The sequence below is a fragment of the Conger conger genome, chromosome 9 (genome assembly GCF_963514075.1).
Source record: "Conger conger chromosome 9, fConCon1.1, whole genome shotgun sequence".
Taxonomy (NCBI): Eukaryota; Metazoa; Chordata; class Actinopteri; order Anguilliformes; family Congridae; genus Conger; species Conger conger.
Window position 1 is genome coordinate 22690662 of NC_083768.1, and position 21016 is coordinate 22711677.

At 41.5% G+C, this 21016-nt stretch overlaps 1 protein-coding gene across 2 annotated transcripts; it reads right to left on the bottom strand.

The window, feature by feature from the left end:
* Positions 1 to 4793: 4793 nt before the first annotated feature.
* On the bottom strand, positions 4794 to 20759 carry nt5c1aa (5'-nucleotidase, cytosolic IAa). Of its 2 annotated transcripts, XM_061256281.1 has the most exons (7): positions 20083 to 20757; positions 17859 to 17903; positions 13977 to 14144; positions 12282 to 12411; positions 10405 to 10527; positions 9709 to 9893; positions 4794 to 8937 (listed from the first exon to the last, which is right to left on the bottom strand). In XM_061256281.1, exons 1-7 carry the CDS (start codon positions 20215 to 20217, stop codon positions 8566 to 8568), a joined length of 1158 nt encoding a protein of 385 aa, XP_061112265.1. In that variant the 5' UTR covers positions 20218 to 20757; the 3' UTR covers positions 4794 to 8565. The 2 variants fall into 2 exon arrangements, with proteins under 2 accessions (XP_061112265.1, XP_061112266.1); XM_061256282.1 differs by lacking the exon at positions 17859 to 17903 and having other exon boundaries at positions 20083 to 20759.
* Positions 20760 to 21016: the final 257 nt, after the last annotated feature.

Consider the following 21016-nt stretch of genomic DNA (forward strand, 5'->3'; position numbering starts at 1 on the left):
AGAACTACCAAACAGTGAACTATCTCTCTCTCTCTCTCTCTCTCTCCATATAATTCAGGCAGTAGCAAACCTCATTCTGATTAATTGAATGAATATGATGTAAAGTGATTAGCACGATATAACTGCTGCCTGGACGCTTCCAGTGGAACAACCTGCTAGTAATTTCTGACAGGACATTAAAAATTAAATTTTGTAGGCTTACATGCAAGCATCCTTTGCTCTTGGCGAATAATAGGATGAGCATGCACTTTCCCAATAATTTTGCCCAGAGAAAGAGCATACTAATTGCATTTACTAATTTATTAGTCATTACCATGAGTCATTCTGATCTTGTCTTGTGTGCGGTAAGTACTAGCAGCACATTTCCATAGAGGCGGCCAGCTCCCTGGGCCTTCCCCATCTGTTCTGAGCTGTTTTTTGGGTATAAGTCAACTGTAGACCAAACCACCAGCATAATACTGTACTGTGCAAACGTCTTAGGCACCTGTATAACATTCTGTATAGATAAGATTCTTTCAAAAATAATTCAATGAAAGGTCCTAAATAAACGTACTAGACATTTGACATTACATTTTAGTCATTTGGCAGAATAGTTAAAAGCTGAATAAAATCAAAAAAATTTGTGACCACCCTTCGGCGTTAAAACTGCATCACTTCTCTGAGATGGCCAACACTGTCCTGCAGTTCTATAAGACAATCAGCCGGGAGGTTGTTCCAAGCATGTTGGAGAACTTGCCACAGTTCTTCTGCAGACTTTAGTTGGCTCCTTGCTTCTGAGCTCAGACAGCCTTGATCAAGTTTATATGTAAAAATTTGTATATGAATATTTGGAAATCTCAAATGTGTTCTTTTATACTAACACACACACACACACACACACACACACACACACACACACACACACACACACACAAAAACATATATATAAAAGTCTTGGGTGCCTAAGACTTCTGCACAGTACTGTACCCGAGAAGGTGTTCTTAGTCAGAGAGTCCACAAGCACAGGCTAATAGCACAGCTCAACGGACCTATCACTGCCAAGTCATGTGTTAAAATGAGAGTTGAGACAAGATCTCTCCTTTTGCAGCTTCTGGTAGGGTAATATAGCAGCTCCCCCGCCCGCACGCCACTCAAGTGCCTTCCCTGGTGTTTGCTATGACCAGCTTGAAATGACCAGCTATCCATGTTGAGCTGGGAGCTGGTCTGAACTGGTCAATCACCTTACCAGCTGTTTCAAAACCTAGCTTAAGTGTTTTGTTTTTTTTGACCGCAGGTAAGCGGTAAGCTGGAAGAGTGAAACCTGTTTCAGCCATAGCTCCTCAGCTCGGAAGAGAATGGCTTATTTGGACTTTAATTGTTAGAATATTACAGGGAAGGCTAGTGTTATGCTCATGGTTTATTGCCTAGTATGTGTGTGTTTTGTGTTATGATGTACACTAATGCAGATCATTGTATGGCTCTACAATGTTAATGTGGTGTATAGTCATCAGGATAATCGTGTATATATAAACTGGATTTGTAATTTGCCCTAGTGTCAAGCAAACAAACGTATACATTTATGACTATTTTTCAAAGTTGACTGCACTGCACGATGTCTGGTTCACATTTCTATTCATGTTGATTTTGCGGTGTTACTGATTAAAGCCTGACTGATCGCACATCGATCATCGGGATAAGAGTCCCAGTGGCGTTATTTAACAGCTACAGTGTACTGTGTGCACTAGCTAGCCTACTCCTCCGGGCACCAAACACTGCAAAAGAATAAACAGACAGACACTTCAGAACCGAGGCAGAAGACAGTAATCACACGCCCGCGGCAGTCTGGGGAGGCCGCTCGGTTAAATCAAACCTTAAAGTGGCCATATTGCATCGGTACCATTCGGCATTGTGGCACGAACCCACAAAAAAGAGTAACAGCCAATGGTGCTCTCCAATCTCCAGTCTATGATAAAACGGTTTGTGTCCTAGTCAGGGAAAGGAGCCTTGCAGTTACTGCAGTAGAAGTGATTCATTAACTAGTAGATAAACTAGAACAAAGAACACTGGATCCTTGCTTTTTTAGAATCTCACTGTCAGAATAAATGACACAAGTTGTTTTAGTTTTACATGCTTGTAATTGAATACAGATTTATGGTCATTTTTACCTGTCCTGTACCAGATACCCGATACCTCAGGCTCAATGCTAAATACAGGTATATTTGAAATATGAGAGCTTTTGTGGTATACTGTATGTAAAGGACCAAATTTCTGAATTAGTTCTAAAGAAAACACAGCACTATTGAGTAGTCAGGAGCTATAATTATTGCCTTTATTTTTGGTGAATTTATATTGCCTTATATTCTGCCTTATTTGAAGTACTTTTATGTTGAAATAATGTGTCCTACTCCAGCGAGTTCCTAGCGCGTACAAAGGAGAAGAAGAGAACGCAACAGTAATGTTAACAAAGACAGAAAGATAGCGATAAAGTTAAAGTTAAATATTGAATTGTTTTAGCACCCGCCGAAGAGGCACAAGGTCAGTGTTCATGAAATAATACATGGTTAACATGTGTTAATGTCTTTTGAAATGATTTTGGACTGTAATAAGACCTTTCTTACATGTGCTAAGTTCATAAACCACGTAATGGTACCGAATGTTATGCTAGGTTAATTCATGACACTGGTTAGGTAGTTAATGCATTGTGTTTGTGCTCTGCCTATAGCTCTTACGGTGGTTTATTGGTTGACAACGGAAGGATTTCAATAAATCAAGAAAACCATCAGTCTTGACCATTTGTCGGTGGGTATGCTACACTGTATGTATTGTTGCAGTGTATAGGGAAAAATATTCTGATTGCAAAATTGCAATGGAACATTCTACCCCAACCAAAAAAGCTGAAGGTAGCCACGGAAGCTCTCACTCTCACACTTCAGTATCATGCTGTCCATGTGAGAACAGGGTAATCTTTAAATGCATTTAATCTAACATTGGCATGGATACATGATACTGTGTATTCTCCTACACAAATAAAGCCACAGAGGTTTTAGGGTTTGATGTTAGACGAAACCAGGGTCAGCTTACCCATTCCTAGTTCAATACTGCTTCAAATGTGGGTGCTGATCTTGGATCAGTGATGTGGGGGATCCACATTTATCCTCCATCGACCTAATGAAACGGATACAATAAGGTATGTCCAATATATTATTTTGCAGGTGATAATATGCTTCTGCCATCTACTGGTGTGACAAAGAAGTGCATGAGACTATTCTTATTAGATGTTTACATAGTACGCTGGACTGGTGCACTACAATGTTTAAAGGTAGTGAGGTACTTTTTGCAATCAGCAGTATTGCATGTGCATTATTTTGGCTATTGGCACGTCTAATTCTTCATGGTTGTGATTCAATGACAACATTTTAAGGCACACAAGTAAATTGAAAATATTTTCTCCAGCATAGAGGAGGAACATACAGTACCAATCAAAAGTTTGGACACACCTCGCTATTTTATGCTTTTTCTGAGTGATTCTCAGCTTTTATGAAAACATATTTGTGTACATTTTGGTTTCACTATGTAGTAATTGCAGTATGTTTTATACATAGCTCCCCGTTTCAATGTTTAAGACAGAATAACATAATGTCAAATAAAATGTGTCAGTTCATGTTGATAGTTCATGATTCAGGAAGTCATAGCATACAAAGTAAATGCGAGCAAATACAAAACAAGACTATATTATTTGACTTTGTTAATTTGTTGCAAACACTGAAATGGGGCGTTACGTATAAAAAGTGATGTAATTGCTACATGGTAAAACCAAAATGTATGAGAATACTCTTCATTAAAAGCTGCAAATCTGCACTTTGACCACATATGAATCTGTTAAGCTAACATCCAAAAAATTACAATGAAATAAATGCGTGACAATTCATTCATCTGCATCCTCACAACTGCTGTATGTTGTTGTAAGAGTGCCCTCACTTGGCCTAAATTGAAATAGCATTTTCTGTTAACTGAAAATCGCAGTCATGCAAAACAGTTGTCATATAATTGGCCTCCAGCAAGATTACTGGGTTAGCTAGATAAAACCCAGAACAGCTCTTTTTACTTTGGTCCATGTTCCAGATTTGGGCAGGATCTGGGTTTTACTCAGTGCCGTTATCCATCTAAGTCGAAACAGGCTCTGATGTACTGTAAGCTTGCTTTATGACCACCATGCACTTTCAGTAGTATTAAGCAGTTTCAGTACTTTCAATGACTTGTTTCTTTTCCCTGGACTGGAGGTTATTTTGTTAACATGAAGTTGATTTAAGAGGTCTTTAAATTCACATTCAAATGAAAGAACAGTATTACTCTCCGGAAAATGATATTACACTGTGGAATCATTACCATCATTATCACAGCAAGATTTTTTCAGGGCAATTCACATCCACAGTTTGTATTATTTATTCATGTATGTATTTATGTATTTGTTCATTTGTTTGTTTATTTATTTGAAGGTAGATTTGCTTTAGATAAAAGGAAAAACATTGTTTTATAATATATCAGTTATGAATCACCTTATGTAATATTACATGTACTTTGGATCTCTGGACTATTTTGGGAAAATTTTCTTTGTTTGTCTTCTGTGAAGTTGTCCTGACCATGAGTCGGCAAAGTAGGATGATTTACATTTTCAAGATGTGGCGTGTTGACAGTGCCTGTAACTTAAAGATACACTAAATGTACACTCAGTACACTGTTGTCAGTTGTCAGTACACTGGGTGACATCAGATCTGAAACGTCAGTAAGACAGTGAAGCAGACTAGTCCATTACATCATATATCCAAAGATATTTAATGCCTGTTTATTTTTAAAGCATAGATATGAGAATAAAAATGTTGACAAAAATATACAATATAGTACATAATCACACCAACATACAGTATGCAGTGTGATAGAACAAACACGGTATCTCATTACTAACGCTGTGTATTAGTACCACACACACACACACACACACACACACACACACAGGGAAACGGTGCAGTTTCAATTCTAAATAAAGGAGGCAAAATACCTTGTTGGCCCATTTACTAAATCATATTCTAGAGAAGTAACTGTGGTGGACGGTAGGGGATGGGTTAATAAAGAATAAGTGTACCCTATTCGGTCATTTGATTTTAGAAATGGACACAGCTTGGCAGTGCTGTGTAATAGTTCTGGCAGGTGTGGTTCCATTGCAATGTGGGGTCTTTATCTTCTTCACTTGAGCCCTTCCAGTATGTGAATTGCTTCAAATTCAAGTCATTCAGGATTAAATAAATGACTGGTTTATAATGTAGAATGAACTTACATTCACATTCAGACATTTGTTTTGGTATTCAGGGATCACAAATACAGACACCATTTGTTTTGGTGCATAGCGTCCACTAATAATTTTGGGCTGACATTCATAACACATCTGTAAGCGGTTCAGGACAGCCTGTGTCACACCTGCTTTCCGCTTGCCACAAATGGAACATTAAAAATGCAGGGTTTGGTAATCCTTTGTTGCTCATTAAGGTACATTATTAAACTAAGTTAATGGAATGAATGGGCAAAATGTGTGTTACTGTTTGAGTGACCTATAAAAGCAGGTAATTGGCATTCCATGAACAAGAGTGCCTTCTGCTGCCCTAAGCAAAAATAAACCCCATTCTACCATAAATATTTAATCAAACTACATAATCATCCCTCCCTAAACCTTCAGGTATTGATTTACAGTAACAGTACCACCAACCACCATAATTGCCATATAAATAAGATGTCATACGAAGGACTGTCTAGAGTAGACTACACAGAACACATAGCTGCAGAATTACGAAGCTAAACGTTTTAATGTGTTGGTTACATTAATTAAATGTAACTCATTGACTTGGAAATGATGCAAACACGGAACTTAAATGAGTGACAAAGACAATGGCAAGAACGACAATAGTGTATAAAGTGTTTTTGACATCTCCCTATGAACCATGGTTGCATAGCAGGCCATTAACAGCAAGCATGGAGGCACTTATTGAAAGGGGTAGAAGGGCACAAGAAAGCCACTCATCACCATGCACAGAGCTTCGCTCGATCCGCTATTATTGCGCTTGTAGCCACTGTTTGCACATAATCCCACGGAACATGTTAAGTGGGATACGGACAACAGGCTCAGCGGCATGAATAGAAATGGAAATTCCAAACTTTGGACCTCGTGAAGACTTGCACGTTCTCAAGTAGATTCAAATGCCAACCACGGTGCATGGACAAACACCTCCAGCATACCAGCCAGCTTATATTCATTGGGCTGTTCTTAGTACTTAGTCCTTGTACAATGTATATACACTCAGTGAACACTTTATTAGGTATTTATTAGACTTATTTTTTTTACTTAAGTCTTCTGCTGCTGTAGCCTTTCCACGTTTGACACGTTGTGTGTTCAGAGATGCTCTTCTGCAAACCACTGTTGTAATGCATGGTTATTTGCTTTACTGACACCTTCCTGTCAGCTTCGACCAGTCTGGCCCTTCTCCTCTGACCTCCCTGATTAACAAAGCATTTTTTCCTGCAGAGCTGCTGCTCACTGGATGTTTTTTGTTTTTTGCACTATTCGCTGCCAACTCTGCAAAATCCCAGAATATCAGCCGTTTCTGAGATAATCAAACTACCCTCTCTGGCACCAACAATCATTCCATGATAAAAGTCACTTAGATCGCATTCCTTCCCCATTCTGACATTTGGTCTGAACAACAACCGAACCCCTTGACCACATCTGCAGGATTTTATGCATTTTAGTTGCTGCCACATGATTGGCTGATTAAATGTTTGCATTAACAACCTGGTGTACAGGTTTACCTAATAAATTGCTAACTGGCTGTATGTACATAGGCTTAATTGTTCATTTTTGCAAATACTATACTTGCTAATCTGTAAGGCACAAAACAGATTAGAGAGTCTCTTGGGGAATTTGATTAAGATGCAATTGGACTACCCCAAACTGCTGTTTATTTTTTTGTTTTAATGTTTTTGTTTACATGTGTGCTTACAGAAGTGTGTCTATTATGTAATAGCACATAACACTGAGCATTACACAACTTCTCTGAGTAACATACGTTTTTTTCTCATAACACAGGATGGTTTTAACACAGACCTCTTGATGCAACTTAAACACATCATCAGTGATGTAATGTTTTTGCATTCATTTAGTTTTTAACTGTGCAATTTTGAATCACTATGGTAACAAGATATACCATTATAACTCACGGTTCTATCTGTATAACCTATTTTAAAGTTGGGGGGACCTCGCCTTCTCTGCATTTTTGGAAATCAATATACTACACGACATAAGGTAATGTCACTGTCCTGTTCACAGAAACCAAATGCATAATAATGCAGTTCTAAAAACGTGTTTACTCTGAGAAACATTGATAGAATTTCCATTGTTTACTTAGAATTTCTCTGGAGGAAGAGAATCATTGCTGCATACTTCTACAAAAGTACTAGGGCATACGAATGCTATTACCTGCGTTTTGTATAGGCTGTCTGGAACAAGAAGAGCTTCAAGAGAACATGAATATATTAGTATACAAGATGTTATTATTGTGATTATTGTACTTATTTCTTCTCGACCTGTTGCTATCTGAGGAGAGGGCAAGGAGAGGTAGGGGTGGGTGACAGGTGGGGGGAACTGCAAACATTTTTTTTCAGATTAAGTTCAGTTGTGTACTATAGTAAGCAAAATACAGTATTTTACACATCATAAGACCCATAATATCATTTAGTGTCCTTTTGGATTCTCCAAATGTCCTTTTTTTAAAAACTGCCTAGATACAGCTTAGAAAAAACATTGTCATTAAATTTGAAAGAGGATTTGTGATTTCTTTTGGCATCAGATACCAGAAAAATGTATATCCACTCAAAAGCAGAAAATCTTTTCAGCGAAAAACAACATCTTCCACTCCCACTGTGTTTGAGATTCTCTAACTTTGATTTAGTAACACTTTTAGTAATTCTGACTCAGAAAACAAACCCCGATGGGTTACCTTTCAGAAGACACCAGGATTATTCCTGTAGTCACAAGGGTTCAATAGTAGCCATTTTATTTTGGGTATGAAATTTTCAAGCTTGTGTCAAGAAAAGGGGTGATACTTAAGGGGTTAAAGAGTTTCATTTTCCTCTATGCCTTGGTTTCTTTATCATGATGTTTTTAATACTGATAATTAATATATGCATATAATACCATTTTTACCTGCAGGAGAATCATAGAAACACCCCAGGTATGTGAATATACAACAATCAAACACAACTGAAAAGTTGAGGTATTTTGAGAGCACGAATGAACAGCTGTTTCATGCGATTATCACGATACAAATCTTTAAAGGACTTGGACTATTGAGCAGTTGGGTTCCAAAAGGTGCAGTTTGGAGCCTTTTTGTTGTGGCTTGGTAAAATAAAGCTTATGTCAGGGCGCCACGTTGCATGTTCAGCACAGACATCTGTGTGTCTTCCACACTCTACAAAGTGCGCTTGAAAACGTTCAAATGAAGGTAAATAGATGTCCCTTCTTAGTCTTTCTGCATTCCCCTGTTATTTGCTGGAACTGGGCTCCCGGTCTGCAGGGTTTTTGTGGTGTGGGTACTTCTGTGCAATCCCATAGGGCACATGGGCAGCGATCGTGCCCACCTCCGCTGCCCCCTTCACATGGAACATCTGGTCGTCAAAGTAGATGTGAGGCCGGATCTTCTCCAGCATGGGCCCCTTGGGGGCCCCTGCCAGGAACAGGGCCTCGTCCGTCTCCAAACCCCAGGCCCGCAGCGTCTTCAGGGCCCGAATTCCAGAGCTGGCCGCACTGCGAGCCGTCACCAAGTAAGTGCGGATAGGGCAGTTCAGCCTCAGGCCTTTGGCGTAGAACTTCTTCTGCAGTTTCCCCAGCGACTCCAGGAAGCCCTTCAGTGGCCCCTGGAGAGAGAAAGGAGCACAGGCATGAATGTGCAGCTGCTAAAAGTTGTGCCACTGATATAACTGCTATATATAAATCAAGCATTAACACATTTTTTTTTACTTCAGACAGTACCATGCTTATTACAGCACTACCACTACACATTCTGCCTGGATACTTTTATTTTCCATGTTTTCTCATGAAATGATAGCCACTTAACATTGGTTCCAACCAACTGACTTGACAAAAAAACTTTCTGTCAAGCCTTTTTACTGGTTCATATGGTATGCGGTGGTGATTGTCCTAGCATTGGTATTTTGACTCATTATTGAGTTAATCTTCACTTTCCCATTGCTACTGTTATACAAGTGTGGCAGGAAATTAACAGGGAAAAATTGCTACTATAGTGCTATGATAGATGCTACTAAATGTATAGTGCTACAATAGATGGTATGTACTATTAGGCAGAATGAACCGGTCAAACTTAACAGAGAATACAAGATAAAAATAGTACATTAAAAATATGTTAGCACTGAATATAGTCTCAGTATCATGTTTGAATAAGCACAATCATTATATAAAATATCATAAAAGTAAACACAAATAAAGGAAAAATAATATAATGGAAAAAAGCCTTTGTAATGTATGGAAAAGCTTTAAAAAGCTCTTCCAAGTGCATGTGAAGCCTAAATACAGTGAATTGCCCCTGCAGTATGGCTTCCGTACCTAAACAATATATATGCATGTTGCATGTGAGTGCCGCTTTTTTAACGCTCAGCTGACATACGTACGTGATCTAGCAGCATGTTTTCATTCTCTTTCTCATGCTCAAAAAACTTGTCAAGGCCGTGCGCTTTGAAGATCCGCTCCGACTCATCGGAGAAGAGCACAGCGTCGCCATCGAAGGCCACACGCAGCTGTGTCTCTGACACCTCTGTCTGCTTCTCTGCCATGAACATGGTAGCAGCTGCAATACCTTAGAGACACAGTGAGATAAAGGCACTGTGTGAGAAACACAATACACAGCGCTTAAATATTCAGCCACACGTGCCCCGCTAGTCAAACATACTGTCCCTCTCTGCACTATCGGTCATTTAGACATTTTTATTGGATTATGCAAAAAAAAAAGATTGCAGTGCTAATTAAATACTTTTACCTAAAATATGTTTACATGAAATATGCCCTTGAACACAAACTTGACTCTGTAGTCATATAGCATTTAACAGCATGGGGGAATCAAATTACATTATGCCAGTATACCCTAGAACAAATCACGTTGTATCTAAATATACTTCTGCATCTTGTCTGCATCTAAAATTCTAGAGGGTTCTCTTCCAGCAGAGAACTGAGTGACCTCACAGAGATTGCTAGTTCAAATTTGGGCCCCTGTCATAGTTTCAGGCTTGACCCCCTGTCCCCTTTTTGGGGCTGGAACTGAGCATATGAGACGACCTAAGCAGAAAAGCCTTCAAACCAGACCCTCTCACCTTCCTCCAGGGCTTCTCGGACCTTCTCAGAATCTGCAGACAGGTACAAATTGGTGTGGTAGGCCTTGAGGTACCCAATCGGACTGCTACCTCCAGTCATGCAGAACCGCTCAATGAAAAGGTCTGGGGAACACACCAGGTGACAGTCACAAACATGGTCCAAACTGCTGCAGATAATGGGGTGATTTACGAAAGTAAAACCCATTGGCACTATTAATACTGCTGTCAACAAACTGGATCTGTTTGCGCCTGGAAATGTGAAAAAATGTTTCAGAATGAGCAGGCACAAACTGTGAAATGTCCCTCTTGGGGTTGCGAGGCAGAGATAGGCAGAGGTGCAAAGCATTTTCCAGCCATCTATTAGCAGCTGTGTGCTGGACCAGAAGTGTGGGCCGCATATAGTCCCAGCTGAAAGTAAAGCAATTTGGAAGGAAGAACTGTGGAGGGAAGAAATGAAGAGTGAAAAGTCACAAAAGGTAGAAGGAGAGAGGGACAGAGAGAAAGGGAAAGAGAAGGATGAGAGAAATTGGGTGTCAGGAAGAGGGGAATAGTGGAGGGAACAGAGTGTAAAGGACAAATAATTCAGCCAGGGTATTTGTTTCCATTGGCCAGGCTATTTTGAGAGAGTAGGGTACATTATAACGTCCCCTCCCTCTGTAGAGCTGCACAGTTCCCCTGGGATGACAGAGCGTGAGAGACACCTCATTTCCTGACCCCATTGCTACCACCACCATCACCCCCAACCCCACCCCACCCCCCACCTCAAGCCTGCTACAAAGGCTTTTATATGGTCTCTTCGCTGTCTATAATTGGGCAGCTGATCTGAAGAATAGAGACCATGTTCCATGCTAAGCCCTCTGAGGGACTTTATTTAAATGTCGTCTTTGTGGATTTCTGTGCATCACTGACCGGAATTTGCCACGGATGGCCTCAGCTGGAATGGCCAAGGCCTGTCACCCAGGCAACCGTAGAACTAGGATAAACAATTTCCACCTTGGCAAAATATTCATTTGAATAGTCTCTTTGTATTGATCTCAGATCATTGGTTGTTAGAATATAACTTAAATATCACTGAGATTGTGATTTAGAAGTGAATGGGAACCCGATGAAGCCAAATCTGTCAATCAAACAGCACCAAGAAGTTGCTGGAACAAGAGGGGGGGGGGGTTGGAAAAGACAAATTAATTAATTGGTGAAACAGAAGGGTCATAGACCAGGGAGGGTTATAAATGCCTTCAAGTATGTTTGCTGGTGATAATAGATGATGGCTATCGTCAAAGCGATGGAAACAGGAAATTGTCCAGGAAGGTCATCCTACTGTTGCATTATGTTCTCACTGGGCCTCTGTTTATTCTTCTCTTGCTTTGGAACAGCATCACCCTGACATCAGACAATCGTATCTCCTCTTCACATCTAGAAAGTATGTTTTTTGAGGAAGAGAAAGCCAGAGATGCTGTACCCCACTCCCCTGGGCCTGCGTACATGGTGAGAGCGCGGTTAGGCTTCATTCACATTATTATCTACCGAGGAGATCAAAGTGGGCCACAGCTGGGTTGGATTTGAGCCAGGCCAGGAAGCGACCGGCTTGTGGTCTGTCATCAGAGATGAGTCATAGGTCATGTGACCTGCTTGAGATGTGAGGTATCAGCTGCATGTACAGCCCAGAGCACTAGGACCCATCATTTGTCAAGAATAGCATTGTGCAATGTCCCAAATTCACAGAGATATTGGTCCTTACCAGCTACATTTCACACTAGTCTTTGAAGTAATTTGTATGTTTGTGTGTGTGCGCACCTGCGTGTGTGCTTGTGTGTTCGTGTACATGTATTCTTTCATTCAATGAGCTGGCCAAATGTGAGGTGGTTAATTGGACTCACTGTGGTAATTGATGGTGTTGATGAGCCTCACCCCAACATGGGCGTGGTTGTAGGTCACCAGCACAATGTCAAAGAGTTCCTCGCTTTCAGGGTACAGCACCCGCAGTTGCGCATTCACCGTTTCCAGGGCCTGGAGGAACAATGGGAAAATGGTCCAGTGAGACCTCATGGGGCGATGTTCCCCGGCATGTACACCAACACATCCATTCATTACCACACGCACAGACATGGAGATAAGGAGATATTGTCATGCATATAAATTAACACATAAATGCCATTTAAAACCTATTAAACCTAGTAAATGAATTCATTAATTAATTCATTATCCTAACCCGCTTATCGTGAACAGGGTCGCAGGGGGGCTGGAGCCTATCCCAGCATACATTTGGCGAAAGGCAGGAATACACCCTGGACAGGTCGCCAGTCCATTGCAGGGCACACACACCATTCACTCACACACTCATACCTATGGGCAATTTAAACTCTCCATTCAGCCTAACCTGCATGTCTTTGGACTGTGGGAGGAAACCGGAGTACCCGGGGGAAATCTACGCAGACACAGGGAGAACATGCAAACTCCACACAGAGAGGCCCTGGCCGACAGGGATTTGAACCCGGGACTTCCTTGCTGTGAGGCGGCAGTGCTCCCCACTGCACCATCCATGCCGCCCTAGTAAATTCAGCTCAGTACATATACACAGATGAGCCAAAATGACCACTCAGTGATGAAGCGAATAACGTTGATTATCTGATAACAACGGCACATGACAAGGTCTGGGATATATTAGATGGTAAGTGAACAGTTGGTTCTCGTAGTCGATGTTGGACGTGGAACAAATAGGCAGACGGAAAGACCTGAGAGACTTTGACAAGGGCCAAGTTGTCATGGCCTGATGACTGGTGAGGGGCGACATGGCTCAGGCAGTAAGAGCAGTCGTCTGGCAGTTGGAGGGTTGCCGGTTTGATCCCCCGCCCGGGCCATGTCAAAGTGTCCCTGAGCAAGACACCTAACTCCTAAATGCTCCTGATGAGCTGGTCGGCGCCTTTCATGGCAGCCAATCGCTGTTGGTGTGTGAGTGTGTGTATGAATGGGTGAATGAGAAGCATTAATTGTACAGCGCTTTGGATAAAGGCGCTATATAAATGCCAACCATTAACCATTTACCATTTACTGGTGCTCCCGGTCAGGTAGTGTTGAGTACCTACCGGCAGTGACCTGAGAAGGGACAAACTATGAACCGGCAACAGGGTACTCAAGGCTTATTGATGCGCAAGGGCAATGAAGGCTATCCCGTCTGGTCCGAACCAACAGAAGGGCTACTGTGGCACAAGTCGCAGAAAATTTCAATAATGGTTACGGGGTCACAACACACAGTGCATCACAACTTGCTGCATATCGGGCTGTGAGCATTGGAATGGAAGAACGTCACAGATGAAAAGTCTGATGATCCATCTTGGTGCCAGATACCACTGGGCACATTCAGAGGTCTTGTAGAGTCCATGCCTTGGCGGATCAGAGCTGTTTTACTGACCAGGAATATTAGGCATAATGTTTTGGCTCATCATTGTATATGGAAACATGGAGACATAATAGGACATCACTCTAAAGGCATCCAGCTGAATTGATGATATCATAGCAACATCTATTGCACATTGACGCCAAACTGCAGAATCAGACCTGTGTGTGTCTCTTACCTTGACAAAGGGGAAGGCAGGTCCAGGAGCAAAGGGTTCATTTTCATGTTCCACCTGGTACTTTAGGTAGTCCTCGATACCCTTCTGTTCGTAAATCTTCTGTTCTGTCTCAGTGCGGAAGAGCACCCGAGTCGATACTGCAATCGTGACGGCATTCTCCGGTCTGGGCTGGAAGGTGCAAAAGCGGCAGTGTGTAGTCATTTTGCAAGAACACAGAGACCATTTTGTAATTACATAAGCATTAAACAACATCCACCACAAGTGTTCTAATATATACTGTATATATACTGTCCTTATATACAGTAGTCATAGGAGCATTAGGCTTCATGAAACAAAACATGAGCAGTAAGGTGGTCCTGAGACAATATCTCAGATCAGTCTCAGCAGTACTTCACCAGCCTTAGATCAACATCCACCCATCTATGGAAAATCTCTGTCAATCTAAAGAAAACCTCTGTCAATCTACTGTAAGGAAAACCTCCATCAGTCCAAGGAAAGCATCTATCTCAGCTGTTCTTTGTTAGCAGTATCAGGCTAACTGTCACTGCCCATTTCTGCATGGCCTGCCGGATTGTGACTAAATTGCAGACAAATACTTTTTGGGGAAAGGGGAAAAGGGTATTTATTAAAGAGACATTAGATATTAGAGTGTGTGCTTGTGGCAGCCTGGTTGGCGGTAATGAGTCCATGTATATTGTATATTGTCCACATATGTGACATTTAAATAAATAATATGCCTATCTGACAAAAATATCTGTTTTTCATGGCCAGTTTATAGTTTATATGGATGATCGTTGCCACCACCGATTATTAAATTTGATGATGATTTGATGTCATCGCTATCATTGTTGTGCCCATCGCTGAGACATAAATTGTATTGAACTTTGACCCCATCGCTGGCTCAATTGTCATGACAACCTTATTATAGAACGTTCTCATCTGTAATCATCTTTAGCAGAGTGTCATCAACTAGCTTCCATGTCTTGAGCTTGCAATGACTCTGCTTTGGCAATGCATTCTCAGTTTATACTTTTTATGGCAGTGAGAGCATTCAATGTAGCGATATCCATCATAAGATCACACATCGCATGATCATACATCGGCTATGAACTGGCCTTCTAGGGCTGCATAATGTATCAAATTTATATTGTTACTGTGATGTGAACTTAATCAGATAAGCACATCATCAGGGCCCGGGGTGCCATAACAGAATGGTTTTAATGAATTCATTAAGTCATAAAGTTTATGGAGACGCAGAGAGCAGATAATTGTATGCACATGACGTCATATGAGACAAGCAACCACCCCAAGGCACATTTTCACGTATGATATAACCTGTATTGGATGTGTGTACGTAGTTACATGAATGAAAATATGGTAGTAGCTTAACTGCACAAATCTATCTACGTGAATTCATTAAAACTAATGGTATTAATTACATTTGATAACTAGACTACATAAGAATCTCCCAGAAACTGTAAGTCTACATGGTTCAATAAAAGACGATACTTAAATGAATGAAATGGGCAGTTTGTATGCTTTAGTGGGATGGTTGTCAAGCAAGCAAACTAAATTACCATTCATACATTGCATGCTGCATTACATACAAGACTATTTACTGAATAAGGCCATATATTTCTGTCCCTATGCTAATCAGGCAGGCCATACAAAATAAATACAGTCCATAGACTGAGGGATGTTTCCCATAGACTGACAGAGGTTTACCTTAGACTGATGGAGGTTTTCCTTGGACTGACAGAGGTTTTCCTTGGACTGACAGAGATTTCCCTTGGACTGACAGAGGTTTTCCATAGACTGACAGAGGCTTTACATAGACTGACAGAGGTTTTTTTTAGAGTGAGGGATGTTTTCCATAGACTGACAGAGGTTTACCTTAGACTGATGGAGGTTTTCCTTAGACTACCAGATGTTTATCTATGGCTGACAAAGTACGTCTGGTATTTTTCTTCGACTGATGGAGGTTTTCCTGAGATGTCTCAGAGCAATCATACAGCAGAGTTGAACCAATTGAGTTTTGCTGTGGAAAGACTTGTTTCTTTGATTTGTTCAAGCAAGTCAGTGACCTCACTGCAGCTCTGCCTATTACAGGGTTAATCAAACATCACTCTCCCCTCCCTATCATTATGTGTAGCTGTACATAAGGCGATTGACCACAGCCGTGTGGCTCCTGTGCACTGTGGGGGTGGTGGTAGTCCAGTGCAGTGCTGTTTAAAGCCCTGCATCTGAAACTTCAGTGCCTCAGGTTGCAGGGTGATGAGACGCTACTCTTCCCGCAGAGTGGATCAACACGGCCTGGTCCGACATTCCGAACAGGGCAGCCCTGCCGCCCAACACCCTGCTTCCCATTCCGGGACTCACTGGGGAGGTTAATTTTAGAAGGGAGAGACTCACCATTGCCACTGGGAGAATGGAGCTGGCGTTTCAGCCATGTTTGTTGAGAGGCCACACAAGCACAGAGAAACAAACAGCCGGACGATACCTAATCTACAGTACGTGCATCAAGAGCTGTTACATTGTTTGTTTCCCAGCCAGACGTCACTGTGCAATGTCATGTTAACCCCTTTACCTGCGAATACACACAGGTTTTTTGGGAACTGCATAGTAAGAGTATGGCATTCTGCGTATTTTTTTCTAATCTATGTCTAGGCGGTTTTCCCAAAAGGACATTTGGTTACTCCAAAAGGACATGTGGAAACTAAATTATATTATGGGTCTTATGAGGTATAAAATTATACAACCTTCATCCTGAAAAAAAGTGTTTGCACTTCCTCCCACCTGTCACCCTCCCCCGACCTCTCTGTCTCAACCTCCTGCTTCTTGCAGCTATCCTCAGACAGCAACAGGTCGAGAAGATCATAAAAAAATAAGTACAATAATCACAATAATACCATCTTGTGTACTAATATATTCATTGAGGTCTGTTGATTGAAGTTTGTAAAATACCCAACCCCCATCTACAAGTCAAACACATTCCACTATTTCATATGCTACGTATTATTCAAACGCAGGCTGGCTCCTTATTTATAAGCATACTGAATAATAATAAAATATTTTGAGAATGTATTTAGATGTTCACTGATATAAAATGCCCTCTGTTGTGGAGTCAATGATGTTTTCACGGTCTTCCTCCTTCTATTCACTCAGAGGAGAGATTCCTTGGAATTCCTCCAAAGGAAGCTACCTTTTTGTTACGCAGGCAAAAAATGATTTGTTGTTTCATGCAATACTGAATTTTCTTACACGCGGATTGGGGGATAACTCATATTCTCTGCAACTACGTTACCGATACTGGTCAGAGACGCTCGTTTGTGTTCTATACAAAATGTAGATAATAACATTCCTATGTACAAGTACTTTTGTAGAAGTATACAATAAGTATACAGCGAAATGGACAACAGTGATGATTCCCCCAGAGAAATTCTAAGTAAACAATAGACATTCTATCGACGTTTCTCTGAGTTGGCACATTTTTAGAATGACAAACTATTATGCATTTGGTCTGCTGGACAGTTGTCATTAAAAGGACATGGACATTACCTTATTTCTTGACAAGTTTCAATTTTTATAATTTCTTCTATGAAGTTTGGAGACTTATGAGAGGAAAGCTGTGTAATTTAGCAGTATTATATCGAGGTACTGAGTGAGAGGGTTTCATGGAAAAACTAAAGTAGCCATTTGTGAGTTACATTGCAGCAATGGTTACTGTCCAAAAATGTATGTTTACATATCTGTGATTCTAAAAAGCATTGACGTATCCCAGAGCATGCTTGCAGGTTAAAATCCTCCAAGTCACACACGTTAGTTAGATGTTAGACATTCATGTCGCTGTGAAGCGTGCACCTCCTCACTCACAATACTTACAAAGAAAATGCCTCCCTCCACCTTCCTGGCCCGTCGCATCATCCCCTTCATAAAAGGACAGTTGGATCAATTTCCACAGATAGCAAGTGGCTTTTTTATTGATTTATAATGACATCATCTGCAATAACCTAATTTCAGCATGTTACAATGGAGCCAAATGATCATGGTTATTATAGTCATAATACATATGACTTCTGACATACAATATGTGTGAGATCAAGCAGTGATGTAAAACATAAAGTGTAAATCATATTATTAGCATACTGAAACATATTACCTGTAAATGTAATGCATTTGTGAATCACAAACCAATAAACTGCACAACTCATACTATGTGCTCTGAACTTTATAATTTCTTGATATTTCTGAATCCATTAATAGGTTAACCTTATTAGTAGATTCAGAAACAAGGACCCAAACTGTTTTATAGTGTGTGTGTGTGTGTGTGTGTGTGTGTGTGTGTGTGCGTATGTGTGCATGTATGTCAGAATAAGTCAATTGTACATTCCATATTATTTAACTTAAAATTTTTGTTTTGTTTTCCTAAGTTGAATATGACATTATTCAAGTTGCAATTATAAAATTGTATTTTTTGAAAAAGAAATATAGAGAGTGGAGGACACCACAGAAGAAGTGCTGGTAAGGCATTCTGCATTGCTGTAAAACTCGAAAGAGAGAGTTCATACACGTGGGCATGAGCCATTTATTCCAGTATTCCCTCTGTCAATTGGAGGAGCCTTATTACGTTACAGTACAACGCTGCAGGAAATGTGTCATGATGGCAGTTTCCTTATCTGGCATCTAATGTGCTGATTGATCATATGACCAAAGCTGGGTGTCCTAAACACACGTGATATTTATCACTAGATCAACCTCTACCTCCTCTGCCAACCACTGATCTCTAAACATGAGGGTAAAATTTACCTAATTTGTTCCAATAAACAACCCCAGTTTCACGAACCCTTTGCATGACTAGTAAAGTTGCAAGACACCTAAATCAGTCCACGAAGATTTGCTGACATGGAACTAAGTTAATAAATTGTCTGATGATTTATTTGTGTGAATGTTGTCTTAAGGTATTATATGTGCCAAATAGATGGGGCAGTGTGCGTAGCGCTGGGATGTATTTATTTATAGGTCTGATAAACACCAGTGCTGCTTGGAACAAATGCAGATGCCTGAAACTATGGCACCGCAGCCTTTTTCGAGGGTGTTTAGCAGCTCACACCGTACAGAATTAGGACAGACCCTCACTTTCGTGTTCAAAGGACTATTTGAAGGCAACTGCCTGTGCTCCCTCATGTTAACATGCTAATGTCATCAGACATGAAAGCGCACGAAAAGGCAACAGGAACAAAATCGCATTAAAGTGCTCTTATCTTCCCCAGCTGTCTGAAACTTGAATCAAAGGACATTTGTAAACTAATGCAGGACTTCCTCCATATGTTTACTAGTATTTTTATGTCACACTTCACTTCATTTGTAATAGAAATGTAAAGTACACGCACATACATTTACACACGTACAACTGTTATGCAATCTACGTTTATTACTCATCACAGACCTTTCCTGCCTCACTACTTTCATTTAGAAGCAAAGCATAATCATATCTCCAATGCTATTATCCAGTCTATATTGGATTTACTGCGTATTACAGCTCTCAAAATAAGCCAGTGCACCCAGCACCTGGTGGAGCTCAGACCGAATTATCTCCCTACTAATAGCTGTTATCTAACAACACTCACATTTTATATTAGAAATCCTGTACAGAGGCCCTCCGATACCAGCATTTCCAAGCAACAGATTACAAACAATAGTCAAATTATAAACCAGGACATACAGTGGCCAATAGCCTTTCAGATGTAGCTCAAACCACTTACATTCCCTTTATAGAATCACAGCCTTGTACGCCATTTCGAAATTCTGAATGGTGGTGTTCAGTAACTGTCGACAAACAATATGCAGTGACAACTGGGTACTGATAACAACACACGTGGCCATTCCACGTATGTGTACGGCATGTAAACACCAAGCAATGCCCCCATGTCAAGCATGACCTCATCAGCCCTTGGGAATCAGAGAGAGAGAAAGACCCCTCCTGTCACACCGGGTCAGGGGAGGGGGGTGAACCAGGAGAAGGCGAGAACTGAAGCGTGCAGTGACAGTCTCAGATGAGCAGGTGAGAGAGGGAGGAACAGCAAGGCATGGGTTTGGAGCGACTCACCGGTTTGGGTTTCTTGATGGACCCCATGTTGTCGTAGAGATCCTTAGGGTCCTCCCAGGAGCCTCTGCTGTCCCCGTTAGTGGCGGTGTTGGTGGCAGCAGCGGCTGCCGTGTCCTGCCCTGTATCCACACTCATCCCGCCTTTTCTTCATGAACCAGAACTCGCTCACTGCCTGCCTTCCCGACACTGCGTCCAGCAAACGCCCCCTCCTGCCTTCCTCACGCACTGCCTCCGACCCCTGAACACCCAGGGTATGCCTCCTCCTGCCTTCCTCACGCACTGCCTCCGACCCCTGAACACCCAGGGTATGCCTCCTCCTGCCTCCCTCACACACTGCCTCCGACCCCTGAACACCCAGGGTATGCCCTCTGCTGCTCTCCCCCACTCCAGCACGGACGCACGGTGCCAGGGAGTGAGATTAGGGGGCGGAGAAACACTCGGCCTCAATCTGCTCCTATTCGCTGTCCGCCGCCCTTCAACCGGTAGCACTGCAGTCTGCTGCCTACTGCTGCTGTGCGTGGTCTTTTCTCTCTCTCACTCTCTCTCTTGTTCTCTCTCTCTCACACACACAAACACCTCTCACTCTCTCTGGCTTTCTCTTGCTCTCCCCCTCTTTCTCTCCCACTCTCTTTTGGACAGCCAAATGGTCGGCAGACTGTCCACAGTTTTTAACCCTTCACTGGGTCCCTCTCCTGGGTGGAGCCCACGGTTGTGACAGCACCATCTTTCAGCCAATGACAGAAACACTCTCACCCTGTGGGCTGGCTCTCTCAGATCACTGCAGTGGATGAGTCATAATTTATTATTTATGCCAAAGGCCCGTCGACAGAGTGAGATTCAGGTTACACTCAACAGAGATACCTGCTCCCCTTCCCACTGTATGGTAAATATTTTGAATGCTACTGAAGCAAATGCTTTGACATTCATATTTCTT